At 39.3% G+C, this 19,734-nt stretch overlaps 1 protein-coding gene across 2 annotated transcripts; it reads right to left on the reverse strand.

The window, feature by feature from the left end:
- Nucleotides 1–286: 286 nt before the first annotated feature.
- On the reverse strand, nt 287–18,180 carry camsap3 (calmodulin regulated spectrin-associated protein family, member 3). Of its 2 annotated transcripts, none has more exons than XM_055152408.1 (17): nt 18,079–18,180; nt 13,311–13,573; nt 8,636–8,767; nt 8,478–8,564; nt 6,946–7,084; nt 6,732–6,871; nt 6,568–6,652; nt 6,464–6,497; nt 6,328–6,383; nt 6,059–6,131; nt 3,900–5,973; nt 3,675–3,799; nt 2,941–3,233; nt 2,766–2,859; nt 2,514–2,623; nt 2,193–2,311; nt 287–2,086 (listed from the first exon to the last, which is right to left on the reverse strand). In XM_055152408.1, the coding sequence occupies exons 1-17, from the start codon at nt 18,176–18,178 to the stop codon at nt 1,787–1,789; spliced, it is 4,224 nt and encodes a 1,407-aa protein (XP_055008383.1). In that variant the 5' UTR covers nt 18,179–18,180; the 3' UTR covers nt 287–1,786. The 2 variants fall into 2 exon arrangements, with proteins under 2 accessions (XP_055008383.1, XP_020787464.2); XM_020931805.2 differs by having other exon boundaries at nt 17,665–18,133.
- Nucleotides 18,181–19,734: the final 1,554 nt, after the last annotated feature.

The raw sequence follows: 19,734 nt of genomic DNA on the forward strand, positions 1-19,734 counted from the left end.
CTGTCGGAAATATGGAAATGTAATGTTAGACTTGTTGAGCTAAATATTGCATTAGGCCTGGTCTAGTAGTGTAAAAACCAAACAAGAAATATATAGACCATAGACTGTATAAAAGAACATATACACGGCCTATGATATAGGCGGTCCCACATTTATGAGGTTTTCATCAAGATGGAATTATTTTTAAAAGGTGCCTGTTTCACACTGTAACAAAAATAAAACAAGAGATGGAAAAATAAGAAATAAAGACATGATAAGAAACAAAATGATTAAAAAGTATTTTATTTTTCTGTTCCAGTTATCAATGACACTTTATGAAATGAATACACATGATTGCAAAGCTCAATCTTAGAACAAAAACTAAGGAACAATGACATGAATGGCTGACATGAAATGAATGACATAACAAAACCTTAACCAAAGCAGAAATGAATCAGAACTTAACATTAAATTCACTTTCTAAGGCTAAGACTAAATAAATATAAATACCTGTGTGGGAACAAATATATAAATAATAAAATAAAAAATCATACAATAATTATCCACTCACTCTTTTAGATTATTTCACCATCATTCATAAATGCTACTTTGTAATTATTATCTACACTATTTGAGGAAAAGGCAGTGCCACCAAAGCTGCTACTGTAGTGCTTAAGACTGAAGAAAGGAGTGGCCCAGTGTCCTTCTGGTAATATGTAGTGATATGGCACTAACCACCAGCCTCTGCAGAATCCTGTTGAGCTCATTACTGTGTGGACATACTGGCCCAATGAGAAGGAATTAATTACATTAAGTGGGTCTGGAAAACAAGAGGGGCTGCTTACAAGGATCCTTCGAGCTTGCTTCAACAAAATAGAAATAGGGACCAGACAAGTGACCTCAAGGATTTATTGATCCCTAAACAAAAGCTTTCAAAGATTTAACAACCAGTCTTACTCATTCATTCTTAAATCATACACCTTGCAATGCTTCAAGCAGCTATAGCTTACTGGTAGCTTACAAAAATCAACTTATAAGGTCATACAAATTAATGTGAGGAAAAATGCATTCAATTCCTTCATCTTTTAGTTTTGTTTTAAAATAAGATTAGGATTACATTTTAGCATTGTAATCACAATGTAGGATGAATTCATTCATTCATTTATGCCATTCTTCACTCAGTTTCAAACATACTATGAATTGTCAAGCAAAATTTGCTGAAGCTGAAGCATGGGCAGTTATGTCTACTGACGAGAGCAGCAGCATAGTGCAGCCCTAATACAGCTCCTGGCCCTTCACCAAACAGAGCGGTCACTGTGGACCTTACATTCACAAACCCACATACAAACAGCACTGTCTTTTCAGCTGAGACACATTAGCTATGAGCCCTGGAAGAGGTAAAGGCAGCAAGAAGAGAGCCAGCAAAACTCAAGAGATCACCTTTCTATTCCCAAAATTTGTGGGCAAAGGCAGTCAGGTACCTCTTCTAGTATCATCTATGAGTCAGAGTAATGATTACAATGGAAAACTTCTTTCAGGCAAATCTTTTTTTTTTCTTTTCTTTTTTTTTTTACATTTTACAATCAATAATGACCTTCAGAGGCTCCAATCATAAGCTTTTAAAAGTCCAACTATTATAACTATAGTGTTTGGCCTTGTCTCTTTGCATCTTACCAAATAAGTCTCACACTGAAAGCCGTTTAAAATTACACAGTCAGCAGCTTCTTTAAGGAGGTACCACAAGTGCCACACTGGCCATACACTTGATGAATGGTCCTGAATAAGGACAGATTATCTTAAGTAGGCTTCATTTTGGGGTCCCAAGCTTCTTCGGAGTCCCTGGTCGTTTTTGCCAAAAGTGGCCGGGTATGGTGATGGCATCCACACTCATAGACATAGTTTTGGACGGTATGACAGTGAATTGTTTGCGATCAGAGCTGTATTTGTAAATAGACTCAACCATTTCAGGAGTAATGATTCGAGGTCCTATGCCAGTGAGTCGCTCCATCTCCTCAGTCTCTGGGTTCATGGTGTAAATGGCTCTGAACTGGCAGCTGGAGTCTCTGAATAGTATGAGGAAGTGGTTGGCTGTGCTCTTTTCCATTTCCTACAGACAAATTCAACAGACAGGTCAATGCACTTGACAAAACTGATTATTTCAAAGTTCAGAGAGGCCTCTCTTAGGTGGACTCTGGCACAGTGACATAGATTACCTCCACAATCTTGTTTTTCTGTGGTTCATTGACCTTCCCAGCCAGGCAACAGCGAGTGATTGCATTATGGATTATAAACTTGTTGGACTTAAAGCTTGGTTCTTTGTACAGCTTTGGTCCTGTAAAAAATAAAAATACACAGTTAATTATTATTTCCCCAAATTTAAATAAAAAAAACATGAATATTCTGAATATAGTATTCTATATAGAACAATGAAATTTTATGTTGTGTGAGATCAGGATGCTGAAGATGTTGCTATGGTGACCGCTGAAGGGAACATCTGCAGATAGTGGTGCTACTAAGCATGGAAAATTACTGACCTGTATATTCTGGTATTGAAGCAGGTGATGAAATAGTGGAGCCATTTTCCCAGTCATTCTGGGACCCTCGTCGTCCCGGTGACCGGTGACGTGCAGGAGAGTGAGAGCGGCTGAAAGAAGCAGACAGGAAGTCAAGTTCATGCTCATGTTTCAACCCTTCATGTTATGCTGTGTATGTCTATTCATTGCAGCTCCGTAAAAAGACTATATACAGCTGAATAAAGGGGGAATGTCTATAGATCCTTAAGTTACCTGGGAGACTTTCTGACAGAAAGCCCTCCTGTGTCATTCGCCATTGAAGACAAGTTCATGCTGGAGTGAGAGTATACTTTGCTCAGTTTGTTGCCTATGAAAGGAAAGAAACACTGACATATAAAGTAATAGTAATGAAGAGGTGTAGTGAGAAAAAATGCAACAAAAAAATTACCCATCAAGCCTTTAGCAGGGCTGTTTGACAGCACAGAGTCATCCCTGAAGACAGTTTTGGGTCTCTGTTTCTTGACTCCGCGGACAGTGGTGGGTTTCTGCTTGAGCACTTTGCCCAGGTCTTCCATGATCTTCAGCTGGTGTCGCCTCTCATACTCCTGCCTGGTGAAGTCCCCTCTGCGCTGTGGAGTGCCCTCTGCCGGCGGGGTGCGTGGAGTGGTGGGTGTGCCAGGAGTCTGGGGCTGCTCATCAGGTTTGTTTCCCCAACCCTCAATGATCATCCACTGTGGCTTGCTAATAATAAGATAATAATAAAATATTAATTTAAAAGGTGTACTTTGTAATGTTTCTAGTGGAGAGTCTGTCACCTGTTTGTCTCCATGGAGATATTATTGCTTTCTACAGTATGGTATTAAATATATTTTTATCTTGCATGTATTCAAAATAAATGTGTGTTGCTGTTAGTATGCATTTTAAAAACATGCATTTTTGTTGTGAGCAGGGGTCGATCTACAAATATAACCAGTAACTTGAGCTGGTAGCTTCACCTGCTTGTCTCTATGGAGATGGGTGGGTGTAATATCATACTGTGAAACATTCCAGGTAAAGCAATAGCTCCATGGAGACAAGCCGGTAGCGGACCTTCCACCAGAGAAGCTACATATTGAAATGTTTGAGAGTAATTTAAAAGGTTTAAGCAATTCTGAAATACATATAAATTCAAGTCAAACTTACTTGGACTCTTTTTCCTTTTCCTGCTCCAGTTTGCGCCGTTTCATCTCTTCAGCTCTTTTCTGTTGTTTTTCAAGAAGTGCAGCTTTACGTTGAGCCATTTCATCTTCTGTTCGCTCTTTATCATCCTAACAAAAAAAAAAAAATCAATGGTTTATTTATTAATGGTCCACTTTAAAAACAGGCATTTCAATATTCTGTGGTATGTTTTTTCTTTTTTTTTTTTACCTTGAAAAAGAATCCCACGCCTCCTCTGAGCTCAGACTCGGCCCGCTCACTTACTGAATCAGATAAACCATCAGCTCCTGTTTCCTCCTCCTCTCCATCTCCTCTCAAAGCCGAAAGGGAGATCTCAATCAGGCTACCACGTTTTCCATTCAGTCCTGTTGCAGGTGCATCACTCTCAAAGGAGCACTCTGAAGGAGCTCCTGAGCTGCAGCCACCACCAGTTAACCTGTCCTTTTTAGGCAAAGAGGAGGGTCTTGCCTCAAAGTCCATACTAAAAATACTCTGATCGTCTGCGGACCCCACTTCGGACAGGACGTCTTCTGTCGTGAGTTGTGGAGCTGGGCTGGATGATGGGGACAGAGCTGGTGTGGCCACAGGGGTTGGACCAAATGAGCGCAAATCATCAAGATTTTCTGCGTCACCAATGGAAAATGAGGAAGAAGTCTGGACCTGAGTTTGTGAAGGGTTGACCCGACGAAGATGAGGGATGCGGTCTACATTCTGGGGTGGATTAAGAACTCGTGACATTGTTGGGACCTTTATATCCGGCTGGCGATTATATTGGTTGTGTTTGGGACTCTTGGGGGGCACGGACTGAGCTCTCCGTTGTACCATTTTAGGAGATTTTGGGGGGGTGTTGTGATTTATGATTCTACGTGATGGAGATGGAGCGCTGGGAGATGAACTGAACTCTCGAGTAGACTCTCTGGAGAGACGAGAGGAGGGAGGTGCTGGGGTAGAGGTTTTAGGGCTAGCAGGTATTGTCCATGACTTGTTACTCGGTGAGGCAGGTTTCATAAATTGGTTTTGTTGTTCAGTCAGTCGCTGCATATCACTTTGTAAAGAGCTTAGTGCTGCCGTCAGCTTGGAAACAGCATTGTTATAGTCTCCAAGAGGAGCTGCCATTTTTTCATTAGATTGTCCGAAAGAATTCTCAGGGGTGCTTGGCTTTTCTTTGGACAGAAGGACTTGTCTGTTAAGTGCTTGTCCTCCTTGTGCATTAACTTGTCCTGATGCTGATGGGAGCTGCACACCTGGATCATCAACATCCATGTTATTCAGTCCGTCCTCCATATGTGAAAGATCATCCTCTGTAGATGAAGCGGTTACTTGACCACTTTCTTCTTCACCTGTACCATCATCTTCCTGCTCCTTCTTCAGTTGTAAAAAGGCACTTTTACCTAATCTTTGCCGGTGCTTTGCAAAAATGGCCTCTATACGTTTCTTTTGAGCTTCAATGGCTTTGCGTTTTTCCTCAAGTCGAACACCGAGCTCCGACATCTCATTATTTAGCTGTGGGCTTTTGCTTGGACTTTCTTCAGATTTTTGTGTCCATGAAGTCATCTGAGGAGATGATGGTTCACTAGACTTGGGAGAATCTAATAACTGTTTTTTCTTGCGTTCTGCAAAGCTGGTCATTTTAACACCACTGTCGGGTGCTTCTTTGCTTCTAACAGAGTTGGCTGGTGTGGCTGGAGTGGACTGGGTCTTAGGCAGGTCCTCTGAGGCATCAGAGTCAACACTACCATCTCTTAAAACAGAGTCATCATCTCGTGAACATTCAGAGGCGTTTCTCGTGCGTTTGGGATCTTTGGGCCCAGTGGGCCTGAACATCATTCCTGAGCGTGAAGGAGCAGAAGAGCTGACAGAGGACAAGCTGTTGGTGTATCGAGAGCTGGCAGGATCATCAGGGGAGTGGAGGTAGAAGCCATCCGGGGCACCATCAGGGTGGAGTCGCTGCTCCATTTTGCTCTCGTTGTGGATGATTTGAAGAGCCTCCTCGATTGTGGGCAGCTCACCTGCTTCACTGACATCAAGGCCATTCTCCTCTGCCACTTTAGGAATATGTATAGACTGGGTGCCCCATGATGCCCTCTGAGGTCCATTATGCCCCCCAGGTTTGTTGACCACATGGCTGACGTCTTCGGGAGGAGTGTAGGGTACTCTTGCCTGGACTCCTGGATTTAGCTGGTCTGAACTCACAGAGCGTGTTATTACTGGATTTCCCATCACAATGTCTACATCACTGTCCAGGCCAAAGGGAATGCTAAAGGACACTGCTGACAGTGGTTGGCTGAGTGAAAACACAGAATCATTGTCAGCACTTCACACACAAACTGAATGGTAGTCTATAGTCATTTTACAAATGTGGAATTTACCTGAGAGATTTCTTGCTCCACGTTTTTCCCACTCCTTCTATATGAGACATTGAGGTAGACTGAGACAAAGATCCTGAGTGCATGGGAACACACACGCAAAATGAAAAAGCATGCAGACAACACCAGGATTTAAATGAATACAGTGAAAGACAATGAATATAATACAATGAATGATTTAAGAAGAAGGCAGAGCACTAACAAAAGGGAAAACCAGGAATGAGCTGTTCACAAACCAGACCAAACCAAACAAATCAAATTGTTAATCTTACCTGTCGCAGATGTGGATATAGGAAGGAAGGGCTTCTTAAAAATAGAAGGGGAAGTACTGCAAATAAAAATGCTAGTCAACATTCATCACATTTATAATGAGCAACGTGTATTTTTAATACAAACAAACCCTTTTACCTGATAGTGCTATTTGACTTTACTGGGGTGCCATCTAAAAACACACACAAAGACATTCAGTAAACTGGAATCGTTTGAACTTTGACTCACACAGTTTTTCTTACCTGATGTGTCAACTGGCTGAACAAAGTCAGGTCTCTGTACTTCAAACCAGTTTAGCAGCTCTACTAAGAAACTTAGCACATTTACCTTAATAAAATAAAGATACATTTTATTCCAATTAACGATTTCAAACCAAGGTTAAAAAGAAAACAATAACCAAAAATACCTGTAGTTCTTGGGGCATGTACAACATGTCCTCCAGTGTCAAGTGGCAGCAGCTCTTCAGACAACTGTCACAAAACTCTAGGATGAACTGCAGGTTGTATACACTGTCTGCTACAGACATAGACTCTTTCATACATACATCTAATAGAGACACATAGACAATAATTAGTTTAAAGTGCCCAGAAATATGTTTTTAAGTAAAAATCTGTCTGTACCTTCAAGTCTTAACAGGTCGGGACAATAGTAATGAATAACAGCAACAATGGCACAGCCACTGGACAAGTCTCTGACGTCATTAACCACTGGGAACACAGGCTTCTGTCTGGACTGGACTTTATCTTTCCTGTAGCGAAGCTTGAGAGAAATACATCAAAATATCAAAATAAGTATAAGTATATGAAAACTGAATTAATTTATCTTAAAACCAGAGTCAAAGTTAAAACTGATCAAATGCCTTTATATCTTGACATTGTAGAAGACATATCAAATCCATGCAGTGTGTAATGGACAATAATACAAGGCCTGTCACAATAATTGCAACATATTACATCATATTGTTCAATAAGTGATAGATTGAACAATATTTTATGAGCTAAATTTTTATTGCATAACTTTTCTTTGCAATTGTAGAAAACTAGTATATTATAAGATTATAAGTGTATATTATGATTTATTACAAAATATTTTGAAGCAGTATATCACTCATCATCATGACAGGCCTAAAAACGGCAAAGTGTTTGGTTTATTAAAAAAAAAAAAGGGGGAAAAAAAGCAGAAACAGTGATATCACCATTTGTGATATATGCTGTTTTAAACAACCACGCTGTCAGCTGTTTTAAGTGCATTCAACATCTTACCAAGAAACTGAGAAACCAGTTTTATGTTGTCAGTATTCATGCATCATGAGCCACAAGTTTGTTTTGTCCCAGTCTGGACGTTTACTTAAAGGGTGCAGGTTAACACACAGTCTATAATAAGATGCACTTGTGTTCTCACACCAGCAAATGCATGGGGAACACACCTGACCAGCAGGTATAGTTGATATATTTGATGTAGCACTGGAGGAATGGAGGGGTAAAGGCAAGGAGCAGAGGGAAAAGGAGAGGAGAACTTACAGGAACAAGTTTCCAGTACCAGCGTGTGGGACACTGTGAGAGAGAAGTCAGAAGGGACAGCAGAACACAACACACAGACAAACAGAATAGGAACTGAGCCCAGAGGAGATAAGAGTTGACAAAAGAAGGATATACAAAGCAGATAGCGCAGCCTTAATATAATAAGAATCAGTTCACAATTGTTGAACATGATCCTTTAAAATTGTGACTAGATTCTAGAATTTGCTATATAAAAAAAAAAATCTGCATCTCCTTCTGTAATAAAAGAAGGTTATTACTTGTATAGAAAAGGAACCATCACAGCAGAACCTGGGTTGGCTAGAGAATCTGCAGGTTGAAAACAAGTTTTTCTCAATATCAATATAAGGACAGGCCATGCCTCAGCTGCAGGCCTGTGGGGGCACAGACTGAGTATTAGAACTGGCAAACCAAATGAGAGACTCATGTGAGGCTCACTGTGCTTTCTTACAGGATAACTGTCTTGAAATAAGATACAATAATAATATAGAATTCTATAATTGTAAAAACTATATACCATACAAAAGGACAATATGTCCTCATTAGGTTGTTCTTCTCAGATAGAAAAGAATCAGAATTGGAGTTGAGAGAGCTGTACTATATAATATACTTACAGAAGGCTGGACAGGTTGAGGTTCTGTGAAGGATTGAGATGTGTCACTTTCGTCATCGTCTGTGCGTTCTCTGAGTTTCTGATTTAACTAAGATTACAACAAAAATGTGAATAAAATATCCTTTAATGGCTTCCAAATCTGTATGCTTCACTCCTTACCTTGTTCACCCACTGAAGTACAGTGTCCTCCCAACTGCTTTGCAACTCCACAGTATCACACCGCTTCACTGCTGCTAGTGTCTCCATGGCTGCCATGGCCATCAGGGCATCTATCAATGCAAGGTGCGCACTCTGGAACCAATAATATGGGACAGACAGCATATTCATAAGAGGGCTATTCTAAGACCATAGACAGTATCTGTTACAGTTAACATAATAAGCTGTTCCTATGTATTCTGAAGAAGGGAGCATTACTAAAAATGTCCTCCGGGTGGCAGCAAAACCCATTTATGACATTAACCATTTGCAATATTTCCCACATAGCAAACATGCTATCAGTACATGTGCTTGAACTTTGGACCCTTGTTTATGCAACCATTAAGAAGTCAAGGGACAGTAGACTTGAGATGGTAATGTGTGGCCTGGTGGCCTGTCACTATGATTTTCTCAGCAGTAACAATATTGCCATTCAGGGGCTTTATGAAAACTGATTGTCATACGACTATTGTAGTTTTACTACCATCGTAGTGGATTGATTTAGGAAAAGTAAAGTGAAATTGTAGAAGAGTTTGAGAGTTCATGATTTTAACAGGCCTAAGAACATTAAAATGCACCAACAACTTCATGAAGTCAGTCTACACAAGCACCTTAACACTATTAACCAGTTAGCTCATTAGAACTTGGGATGGCTGTTGCTGGTTCTGTCCAGTCAAGTAGCTCCTGTTGTCCTTCAGTGCTCACTGTTTTCTTCTATCCAACCTTTTATCACTAATGGTACTGAGGTTTTGTATGCATGTTTTTAATAATACTTGTTGGCAAGAAAAGGGAATAAACAAGACACGTACATACTAATCCCCTTCTTTGAGCAAATTCATGTCCAAAGCATTAAGCTAATCTGTACAAATCAGTGCCTGTTCCCTTTGCTACCTACTTTAGAGGCCAAACATTCTTACTCTAACCTCTGATGTTGTCTCAGTTGGGGACTGTAATGATCCAGCTGTGTGTATTAGACCCTTCTGCGTGTCTATGTGTTTGCCTATTCGACCCTGAAGTGAAGTGCTGACCCGAGCAGACACGCTGCTGGGACAGGCCAGTGGGCGCTGCTGTCAGATAGTATTGGGCCAGTGCTCTGGATATGCTGCCATCAGAACCAAAGCGCTCTGTGACCTCTGTGCACCAGAACTGTAGAGATTAAAGAAGCTGGCTATGAGACATGACACAACCTTCACTGTGTGTCAAGTATGAAGGTTTTTTGAAAATGAGAATAATGAGAAAATGTTTTAATAATTGAACTAACTAAATTAAATTTACATAAAAAATAATTTCAGAAAAATAAGTGGGAAAAATACATAAAAGATTTTTGTGGACATATTCACACTAAGACAAACAAAGAAGAACAAAAGCACTGGTGAAAATGACTCTATTCCTAATGCGCAATAGTTGAGATCACAAGGATAGAGGGGCATTTTCATAGCTGGCCCAGGAGAGCTCCTTAAGCTAAATCACAAGTCTACCTAATGAGAGGAGAACGAGGAGCAGTTCGAGCACAGGCCACTCAGCCTGCCAGGTCACCATAACAACCAACCAGCTGACCCATAATGCATCTGCACACACCACTGACTGCAGCACTACTGCATGCTCCTGGTTTAGCACTAGCACAGCTCTGCCAAACATTCACAGAATACACAGCAAAACTTTTATATGAATACAAAATGAATCCATACATTCTTAAGAGTAACTAACAGATACACAATATCCTTTCACCTACACAACACTGTTACAGCTTATAGTCAATCATTAGAGGACAGTATTATGATGAAAACAAAATCTGATTATGTCTGAAATATTACTTAACCCCCTCCCCCACGCTGACTTGTGCATAAAGAGGGGGGCAAACACTAGGATCAGGCAGGTCTGGGGCCCTTGCAGGGGATCTCAGAGAAAATCCTACTATAACACATGTTTATGAATGTGCAGAAAGAGCAGAGGTCCTGAACTAATAATGCAGTGCAAACAACTATAATTAAACATTGATGAGTGTAACTATTTACTTTATAATGCAGAAATTACAGATAAACATTGCTTTCATTTGAATCCAAACGATTGCTCACTGAACCCAATAATGCATAAAATCTGCAAACAGCATCATGACCCCTAAAACAAACAGCAAAATAAATAAAAATAATTCATACAGACTAACAATACAACTGTTACGATCTACCAATGAATCTAGTACAGGAAAAGTAATAACATCCAGTGCTAAATGATGACGTATAGTCTGCATCACAGATTATCTCTAATCTTTACAGATCTTTATCCCCAATCTGAGGAGGAACTGGGGCTGGGCTCCCCCAGGTCACAAAGGAGAGGCTCAGCTTTCAGGGGTTAAAGGGAAGTTGCAATTGAAATGTTATCTTAAACTAAGAGGCATCAGGTTTTGCACTGACTGAAAAGCTTTGGTGAGCCAAGACCCACTGATGCTCCATCCCAATGCTGCAGCAGAATGACCCATTTTCATTGCTGACAATCTCCGAAAGCCACCAGGGCCAAAGGCGACTGGAGGCTCACATACTACGGAATAACTAGCACACAGCAAATACAGCAATAAGTGTGTCAGCCAAAACCAGAGATCAGACCCTACTAAAGCTGCGACCTAAAAATCAAAGCATGTAAGATAAAACTCCAGCAGTAAAAATTAAAATTAATGTATTTTAAGTTTTCCATGAGAAACCAAAAGTAAAGCCGTACAGAGCACATAGCAGGACCAGCTACAGCTGCAGTTGTGCTGCAGTGAACAGAGACAACACAGTGGAGCAAACCACCTCACCTGACAACAGCATAACATTAGGGATGCACCGATACCACTTTTTTGAAAACCGATACAAGTACTGAGTACCGATACTGATACTTTAACCCCCCACCCACATGAACACGCACTAAGTGCATTTACCTGCACATCAGTAACGCGGTCATTAGCCATATTCCGGTTATGGCAGTATTTGGGATATGCCGTTTACATGCGTGCTGAGAAACTGGGATACTGATATCCCTGTGTATATGATCAAATGTAGTATCCTGGTTTCTTGACATAATCTTACAAATGCACAAGTGCCAAAATTATATATTTAATAAACCAGGAGAAAAACACAGTCATGCACACATTTGTTTATGTTTTACAGAAACAAAACTTAAAACCACATGGCTAATTTGCATAAACTATAAGCTTTGGGAAAAAAAACACAGCTTGCTCTTCCTCTTACCCAGCCCCAGATAAGAGGAAGAAAACAGATGGATGGAGTATGAGTATATTAAGGAAGTATCGGGCCAATACCCGATACCAGTATCGGTATCGGTGCATCTCTACATAACACTACGGTCACAGCTCACCAAAGAATACAGAGAATGTGACAAACATCTCCAACATTTAAAATTAACTTGGATAGTAGCATTCACACTAGGGTGGGCAATATTTGCAAAAATTACTATGTATATTTTTACTTTTTATTATAAACCATATAGTCAATATTTACATTTTGCATATATTCAAAACAACACGATTGTCTGTAGTAAGTCTAAATATCACGAGGTGTAAATAAAAACGCCACAGAAAGTGAGAGCATGATGTTGCTTTCCAAAGAGGACAAACCTGTTCCTCTCCTCTCTCAGTGCATCTAAAGTTTCACTAGGACTGTCCCGCCATTGTTCTGCCATTGATCTGGAGCATCTATTGTGCCCCAGCTCAGAGTTCCCCTCACGCCCTGAAATTAAAGAAGGCGTTCCTTGTGCAGTGGCTCTCAGCCTTAGCAGCTGGATCCACTCAGCTCTTAGGATCAGTGTAGTAGGGGTTACTTTAATTTTACTAAATTTAGTAGTTTTTTTTAAATAATTTTTTTTATGTCATTTAATCCTTTAAATCAACACATAAACAAAGTTATATAACCACTAAATCTCCCTCATATTATTGTCCTGTTGAAAGAGAACATTTAATCATGTGCACCACAACTCCATCTTGAATGTTCTGGGGAAAATACACAAATATTTATGTAAAATGGACACTACGGAAAAATATGAAAGATGTCATAAAGGCTACTTTTAAGTGATATCATCTTGTACAAGTCCGTAGTTGAGATGCTTGAATTTCCTTTTAATGATGCTTGACAAGACTGACTTAAAAATTACATGATGTGAGGCAGCAATTATGGTTAGCTATCATAAATTAAAATTAAACTCTGAACATATTGATCAATGGCCATATTTTGAGGGGGGAATTGCTATATAATTAGAACTGTAAAAGGGTCAGAATGGAAAAGTACCGGGGCAGAAATTTAATTAAGGCCATACATGAAAAACACTAAAGAATAGACTCAATACTGATTTTTGATAACCAAATGATAACATTAAAAGCTCTTCTTAATGCAATATTGTATTTTTCAACACAAAATAACAGAGGTCTTAATGTGGTCTTTCACTAGTAAAAACAAATTCAAATTTAATCCAGTTATGGATGCTGCTAAATGCTAAACCTGATCATTTGTTTTAGTGACTAGACCCAAGAACTTGCTATATGTGAACAACAATATGCATTTTAACTATATTAATTTTACCTGCCCCTCGTCAGTAATAATATTATTTCACAAAATATTGTGATGTCATCTGAAACACAGCAACACTTTACCATTTTGATAGGTTTTTGCCGCAGGTCCATGTCAGTTACTGGAACATCTTTGTCTTTGCAGGTGATTCCTTTCTGAGCACAAAGCTGAAACAGGGCCACATTGTCTTTTGGCTGTGAGTCGGCCTGGTTCGCCCCCATGATCAGGCCATAGGTGCGACAGTAGAGCTCAGAGGACTGGAGGAGGCGTGTGACTGGTGGTTTAAGGTGCTCCTGTTCATACTGGTCACAGTAGAAGGGGTCACGAAGCTCCACCGGGACATTCTCTGCCAACAGTCAAAACATTCAAAGTTAGATAAGTCCTCCCCCATCCCAGGAACACTGCTACTGATAAAAGTACACACTTTCACACAGACAGTGGAGTAAAGTTTTGTGTACATGTACTGAATATCCTGTAAATTGACAATGGATATACGTATTGTTTGTTACATAGCAAGATTTGTTTTTCATTGTAGATCAGAACCAATGGTGGAAAATAATGAAGTAAAGTAAAAGCAGCAAAGTATTGTAGTATGCATTTAAAGTATCTGTACTTTACTTACGTTGATTTTAAAATGTATACTTTTTACTTTGACTTCACTACTTTTGTAGCGGAGTATCTGCTCTTTCTACTCCACTACACTGTTTTTTACTGGATTGAAAAGTAAGTAAGTAAGTATTTTTTATTATTGCGAGATCTGCAGAAAAGGCTGAGGCTTTAGTTTTAACACATTCTTCATCTGAGCAAAACAAAAATATATGAATAAAAACGGTTAGGAAAAAAGTTTCTGTTGACAAAATTAGGCACAATACTTTTACTTTTTACTCCTGAAGTACATTTTTAACAGGTACTTCAAAGCTTTTACTTAAGTAGATATGTGATATTTTTTTTATTTTATTTATTTATTTTTTGCTCTGTACTCACTACTAAGTCATATTTGCTATTTATATTAGTTTGCCTGTTATATGGCCCTAAGATGTACTTAAGGCAACCAACTGGAATTCATTATACATGATCTACGCACTATAAACTTGAATCAATTTGGTAATACATCAGGGTCAGTGTGAGATTAAGGAAGGATGACATCATAAGATTACAAGACGATGACCCATGTTACAACAGCAAATATAAAGCCTCAACACTTAAAAAGATACAAGAGAGATGTGAAACCCCAAAACCTTTGTACCTATGCCTATACAAGTTAAAAGGGTGTAGTACAGCAAACATGACGTTGTGTGTCAATAGGATTACAACAGCCATTTTCTGAAATCACTCCTTTTGTAGAACTGGTTCTTCCACATCCAAACCCAACTAGCAGAAAATAGTGTGTAAACATGCTGTTGGGACAGTTTTAAATGGACAGGAATAAATCACTGTTTATGTGAAAGTAAGTCTAAACAAATATTGTATTGTGTTGTATCCAAGTAATTTTACTTCAAAAATATGGTATGATAAAACACTCCAAATATTTTAAATTTTAAATAAATTCCACTGCAGTAAGTTACATTGTGCTGTCAAGTACAAGAGTCTGTGAGAGTTGACACAGGAGGCAAAGTAGGATGCAAATGCTACAACACAGTGAGATCATTACTAAAGTAGGCAAGAAGTTTATACTTTATTATTGCATTTGTATATTTGTATATTGTACTTGTATTTATAAAATGTATAAAACAATAATGCAATGACAACACACATTATCCAAAATGTACAACTCCCCTGATGTCATTCTACCTGTGACCACACAAGGTAAGAGGATAACTTTCACTCATCAAGTTTCACTTTGCTAAAACTCCAAACACATTAACGAGTTACAAGGATCACAGCCCAGTATGTGTGATAGTTTTAGTAGCCCGTTGAGCAGTGAGGGATACTGAAGGTATTGTCAAGCTTTATTTAAAGATGTAGTAAGTTATTGAGTGACTCTTAACACGTAGCTTATCCTGGATAAGCGAATACATTTAAGATATGCCTGAGCCTGGCTACTATAAAGATAAGAGGAAACAAATTAAACAAAGGTTACTTGACACTCTCTAAAATAAGCAAGCAGGAAAAGACATTTATAAAGTATTTCCTTACTACGAAAGCAACAATAACACATAAAAATGTGTAGGCCTAATCATCATGCTATTAGAGTACAGGCCTTACATTGAGATTGGCACATATAAGGGTTTGAAACATTTATTTTCTTGGTCTTAGAGGTTGGAAAACTGTAATCAGACTTGTCATGTGGAATAATGAATCTAACAGAGTAGATCACTGTTATTTCTATCACAAAGGAGGTAGTGTTTTTCTCCTTAAAGGTAGCACTTCACCTAACATATGATGGCCAGGTCTGTATAAAAAGCAAACATTAAAAACTAAAATCCAAAACTAACCTTGAAGTTCATATATAGAAGAGCATTTCCCTCTGCTATTATAAAAATATATTACATTGTATGTACCATGTGTATTAGCCATCAATGCTTAAGGGAGATGAACATTTCTGTAAACACAAATGGCATGTCATATCCTTGTCCGTGACCTCGTCCCCTGTTGACTCACCATAGTTACAAAGGCTGGGAGGAGAGCAGCTACTGCATGTATGAGTCAAAAAGCTTTGGTACTAGGTGGAGCTAACATAGTGTTGCACCTGTACAAGTTTGTTTTGTTTTACATCTTAATACCTCTGCTTACACAGCCACTGAGCCATATTACAACTGTTAGACTCAAAGGTCCTAGATTACTCAAAACTGACTCCAAACTGAATGTTGTTACCTCATCAAAAAGACACCTGGTATTGTATTTTGTGTCATTCACATATGTTTGAGCAGCCCATTATTTTTAGTTGGTCTACATCTCCAAAGCTCTGTTCCACCTTGTGATGTCAAGAGGCAAAAGTTTAAGTTAACAGCTAGCTACCTTTGACCTTTTATTCAGTAAAGACTGGATAAGCAATTCCAGGGATGAAATTATCAATATGGTCCTACTAGAAAGGTTGTATGGAATTTAAAAATCTTCCAGTATTGCCAGATGGCATCACAAGGCGGACCAGAGTATTTTCTGTCTGAGAGAGGAACTCATCCTAAATATGCAGGATTTGTGTGTTAAACATATGAATGAAACAAAACACAACTCCAGCTAAGTTTTTGATGAGGAAACAACATTATAACAGATCAGAAAACTGCATAATATGGACCCTTTATTGAGAAATAGATGGCAATGACACATACATGGCATTAACTCAAGAAGAACTGTCAAAAGCCAAGTGGCCTAAGATGAAACGTAGCCTTTAAAACTGGTGAATCCAGACTTTCAGGTCCCATGGCAAACAAAAGAAAGCCAAAAGGGTAACTGTGTCGTTATCCTCACAGAATGGATGAATCAGTTAATGCTCTCTTCAAAATAAGTCTGGCCATACTAATTTTAACATAAACTTTTAGCTTGTCAATGGCCAAATACTAGCATTTATTATAACATTATCTACTGGACTATAAAATAAATGACGTCAGTTGAATATGATGTAGTCTTAACTTTACAGACAGTTCAGAAAGATACTTTGACAACCAAAAGCACTTTAATCAGATGAATGGTTGCATTGCCTGATACACTACTGCGTGGAGTGACTTTGGCCCGAGGGCGTGGTCCAGGTGCTAAACAGAGCATAGTGTCATTGGCCCAAGGTCTGCTTGGGGTTGTGAAATAATGCACTGAGAGAGAGCTATTGCAGAAAAGCGAGGAGGGCAGGGAATATAACAAGCGCATTGTGTATTTTGTAAACAAAGGCATTTTAAGAATATTCTGTCTTTTATTAAGTTAAGCAGTCAACTAGAAACAGAACGTAGAGACCAATGTTTATCAGGTATAGGTGTTAATATGGCCCGGTGCCTAAACCTAATGGACCAAAGCATTTCATTAATATAATTAATACATTAAAAAATAAGATAGAATGTAGCAGAGAATGGCTATGGATTAACTAGGCCTATACTGTCAACTCTGGCTGGGGAAAAATGACTGTCCACTTTAGCCATCCCATGCAGCACGTCTGGTGGTGGAGCCCGGATTAACGCATAGCCAGTAGCAAGCGATTTCAGGTTAAACCCAGCGGCCAGAAAACGCAAAATGGGTTAGCATGATAAGGCCTTGTTTGAAGCCCTGTTTCAGTCACAAACCCCGTAACGTGATCAGTCATTGAACAAATGACATGTGTCAGTAAAATGCTTGGTGCCCCTTTCGGGTGCTGCTCTTTGTGCATAAAACCGCTGAGCTACACTCTGAGGTTGCCCGACAGAGGCTACATGTAAGTTAGTTTTTGTTAGATCGCTCTCTTGCCAAAATTAGACAATGACAGGACATCCTTAAACTTGGCAATAATCGGTTAGTATTAAAAGTAAAACCTACCTGCACTGCCGTACGACTTCGCCAGAAGCCATCCGACACTTGCGCATATTTTAGCTTTAGAACAGTCATACAAATCCAATGGCTTTATGTCTGGGACCACAAACGTCTTCCTCATGGTAGGCGAGTCCCCCATAGTGAGTATAAAACGGCTAGATCCGTGGCAAAATACCTCTGGACGCTTTAGTACACAAATATCAAGCAATCATCCTTGGAGTAGAATAGTCCAACGCCGAGAAAATACGGATGTGGGTTGGTATGGGTTTATGAGGAAAATTTCCGCCCCGGAGCAGCATTCAAACCGTTTTAAGCCCCCTGTCTGGAGATTCAGACCGCGGATTATTTCAGAAGTTTCGTCTTGTAGTGTCAAAACGCGCAATTAACTCACAAAACACAAAAAACAAAACGAATCCCAACCGTTTTTGCCTTTCTTCGTCCGCATTGCTATCGGCTCGCAGTGCGCTGCGCAGCCCTGCAGATGACTGACTCCCAGGTGCTCCATACTGGCATCACTCATTATTCCCGTTGGCCAATCACATTTGCGCCTGGACCACGGGGGCGGGCCTTTCCTATGTGAATGCACAGAGGAGCAGGTTGAGGCGATAACTTACAGGTGCATCTGCAGAAATACAGCTTCGATACCTGAATGTAGACACGACCCAAGAATCTCGTTATCTCATTAGAATGGCAGTGGATCAAAGGGAACATGTTTAGACTTCTGATTAGGCTGGATCAAACCAGGTCAAACAATGGACACCACCAGAAACACCAAGGCAGCACTTCGACTTAACTATCAGTCTAGTATGGATAACGAAAGTAAAGTAATTGGCGTCTGTTTTACAGTAGTCTTCAGTGTACCGTGTATGCATCACATGTATGGTACCACATTTTCATATAGGTACTTAATTAAGATCAATTAGTTATTTTCATTTGATTTTACTTTTTTTTTTTTTTACATTTTGCCGCAGTTAGAAGGGCTTTTTTACTTGGATATCCTACAGTCAGGACAGTCAGTGCTTCTTCACAAATTAATCAATTATCTATGTGTGTTTTCTTTGTCTTGGCTAGTCTTGTTGGAGTAGTGTTTTTGTGTATTTCCTGATTTTCCAACATCATATTCTGTATAGTGTTATTAGAATGTATATGTTATTTCTTTCATTTTACTCCCTTTTTGTCTAGACACAACCATTTGCGCAATGATTTTCAGATATAACGGCTTGGCTTGGCTTTAAATTATATACAAGCTTTAGTGGAAAATTATGTAGGTCTATGTCTAGCCTCAACACTATTGTTTGTGTTTCTTCTGTAGGCACTGTTGCTGCCAATATGCCACTGGCCTCTCTGACCACCAATCAGTCAGGATGGGTGAAGTGTGTCGCCCAAGGACATAACAACGGTATGTCCTGGTTAGATATGAGGTCAAACTGCCAGACTGCTATAGTACCTGAGCCATAGTTGCAGACCTTTTTAGACTCCAAAAGTGGCATTTAAACTTCCCAGAATTTGAATAATTCTCATAGATCAGACAGACAACCCAACATCAATATTTTCTTTGACCCCTGTTGCATAGTCATTTGATGGTTATAGCTTAATATAAAATAGGCTCCCAGCTATTGTCGGTTACAGTGTAGTTGTAGTTCATTTGGGACACACTGTCTTGAGTAGATAATTAAACACATAAGGATCGCAAGCAAGATGTACTGACTACATACAAGTTAAACAATTATCAAAGCTAAGTAAAAAACATGGCTAATTCAAGCTAATATGAAAGTAATGAAAAGCAAGCTGTTGTATCTTTTTGCATTATTTCCCTGATGGACAATAAAACACTGCAAAATGCCATAAGTCACATGATGTTTCTCAGAGTTACTCAGGCACCCTTTTCACCCCTTTGCTCTAACTAGGAGGATTACCATTCTGCTATTTTAATTGAATTGTGAACGTACATTTTAACAGCACTGTGGGTTTCCTCTTAATTTAGTTTTAACTCTCTGATATGGTAAAAATGAAATAGTAAGAAAAAAAAAGTGACAGTTGTGGTTACTACACGTTTTGAGTGGTAAGAAATAGGTG

The sequence above is a fragment of the Boleophthalmus pectinirostris genome, unplaced genomic scaffold (assembly GCF_026225935.1).
Source record: "Boleophthalmus pectinirostris isolate CB_2022bp ecotype Guang Dong unplaced genomic scaffold, ASM2622593v1 HiC_scaffold_17, whole genome shotgun sequence".
Taxonomy (NCBI): domain Eukaryota; kingdom Metazoa; phylum Chordata; class Actinopteri; order Gobiiformes; family Gobiidae; genus Boleophthalmus; species Boleophthalmus pectinirostris.

Excerpts from the sequence above, each read along its gene's own strand:
- camsap3 (XM_020931805.2), bottom strand. The coding sequence starts at position 17,797 with ATGGGGGACTCGCCTACCATGAGGAAGACGTTTGTGGTCCCAGACATA. Across the intron at positions 6,498-6,567 it reads TCAGCCAGTTGACACATCAG|ATGGCACCCCAGTAAAGTCA; the intron begins GTAAGAAAAACT and ends GTGTGTTTTTAG. Across the intron at positions 2,624-2,765 it reads TCTGTCAGAAAGTCTCCCAG|CCGCTCTCACTCTCCTGCAC; the intron begins GTAACTTAAGGA and ends TGCTTCTTTCAG.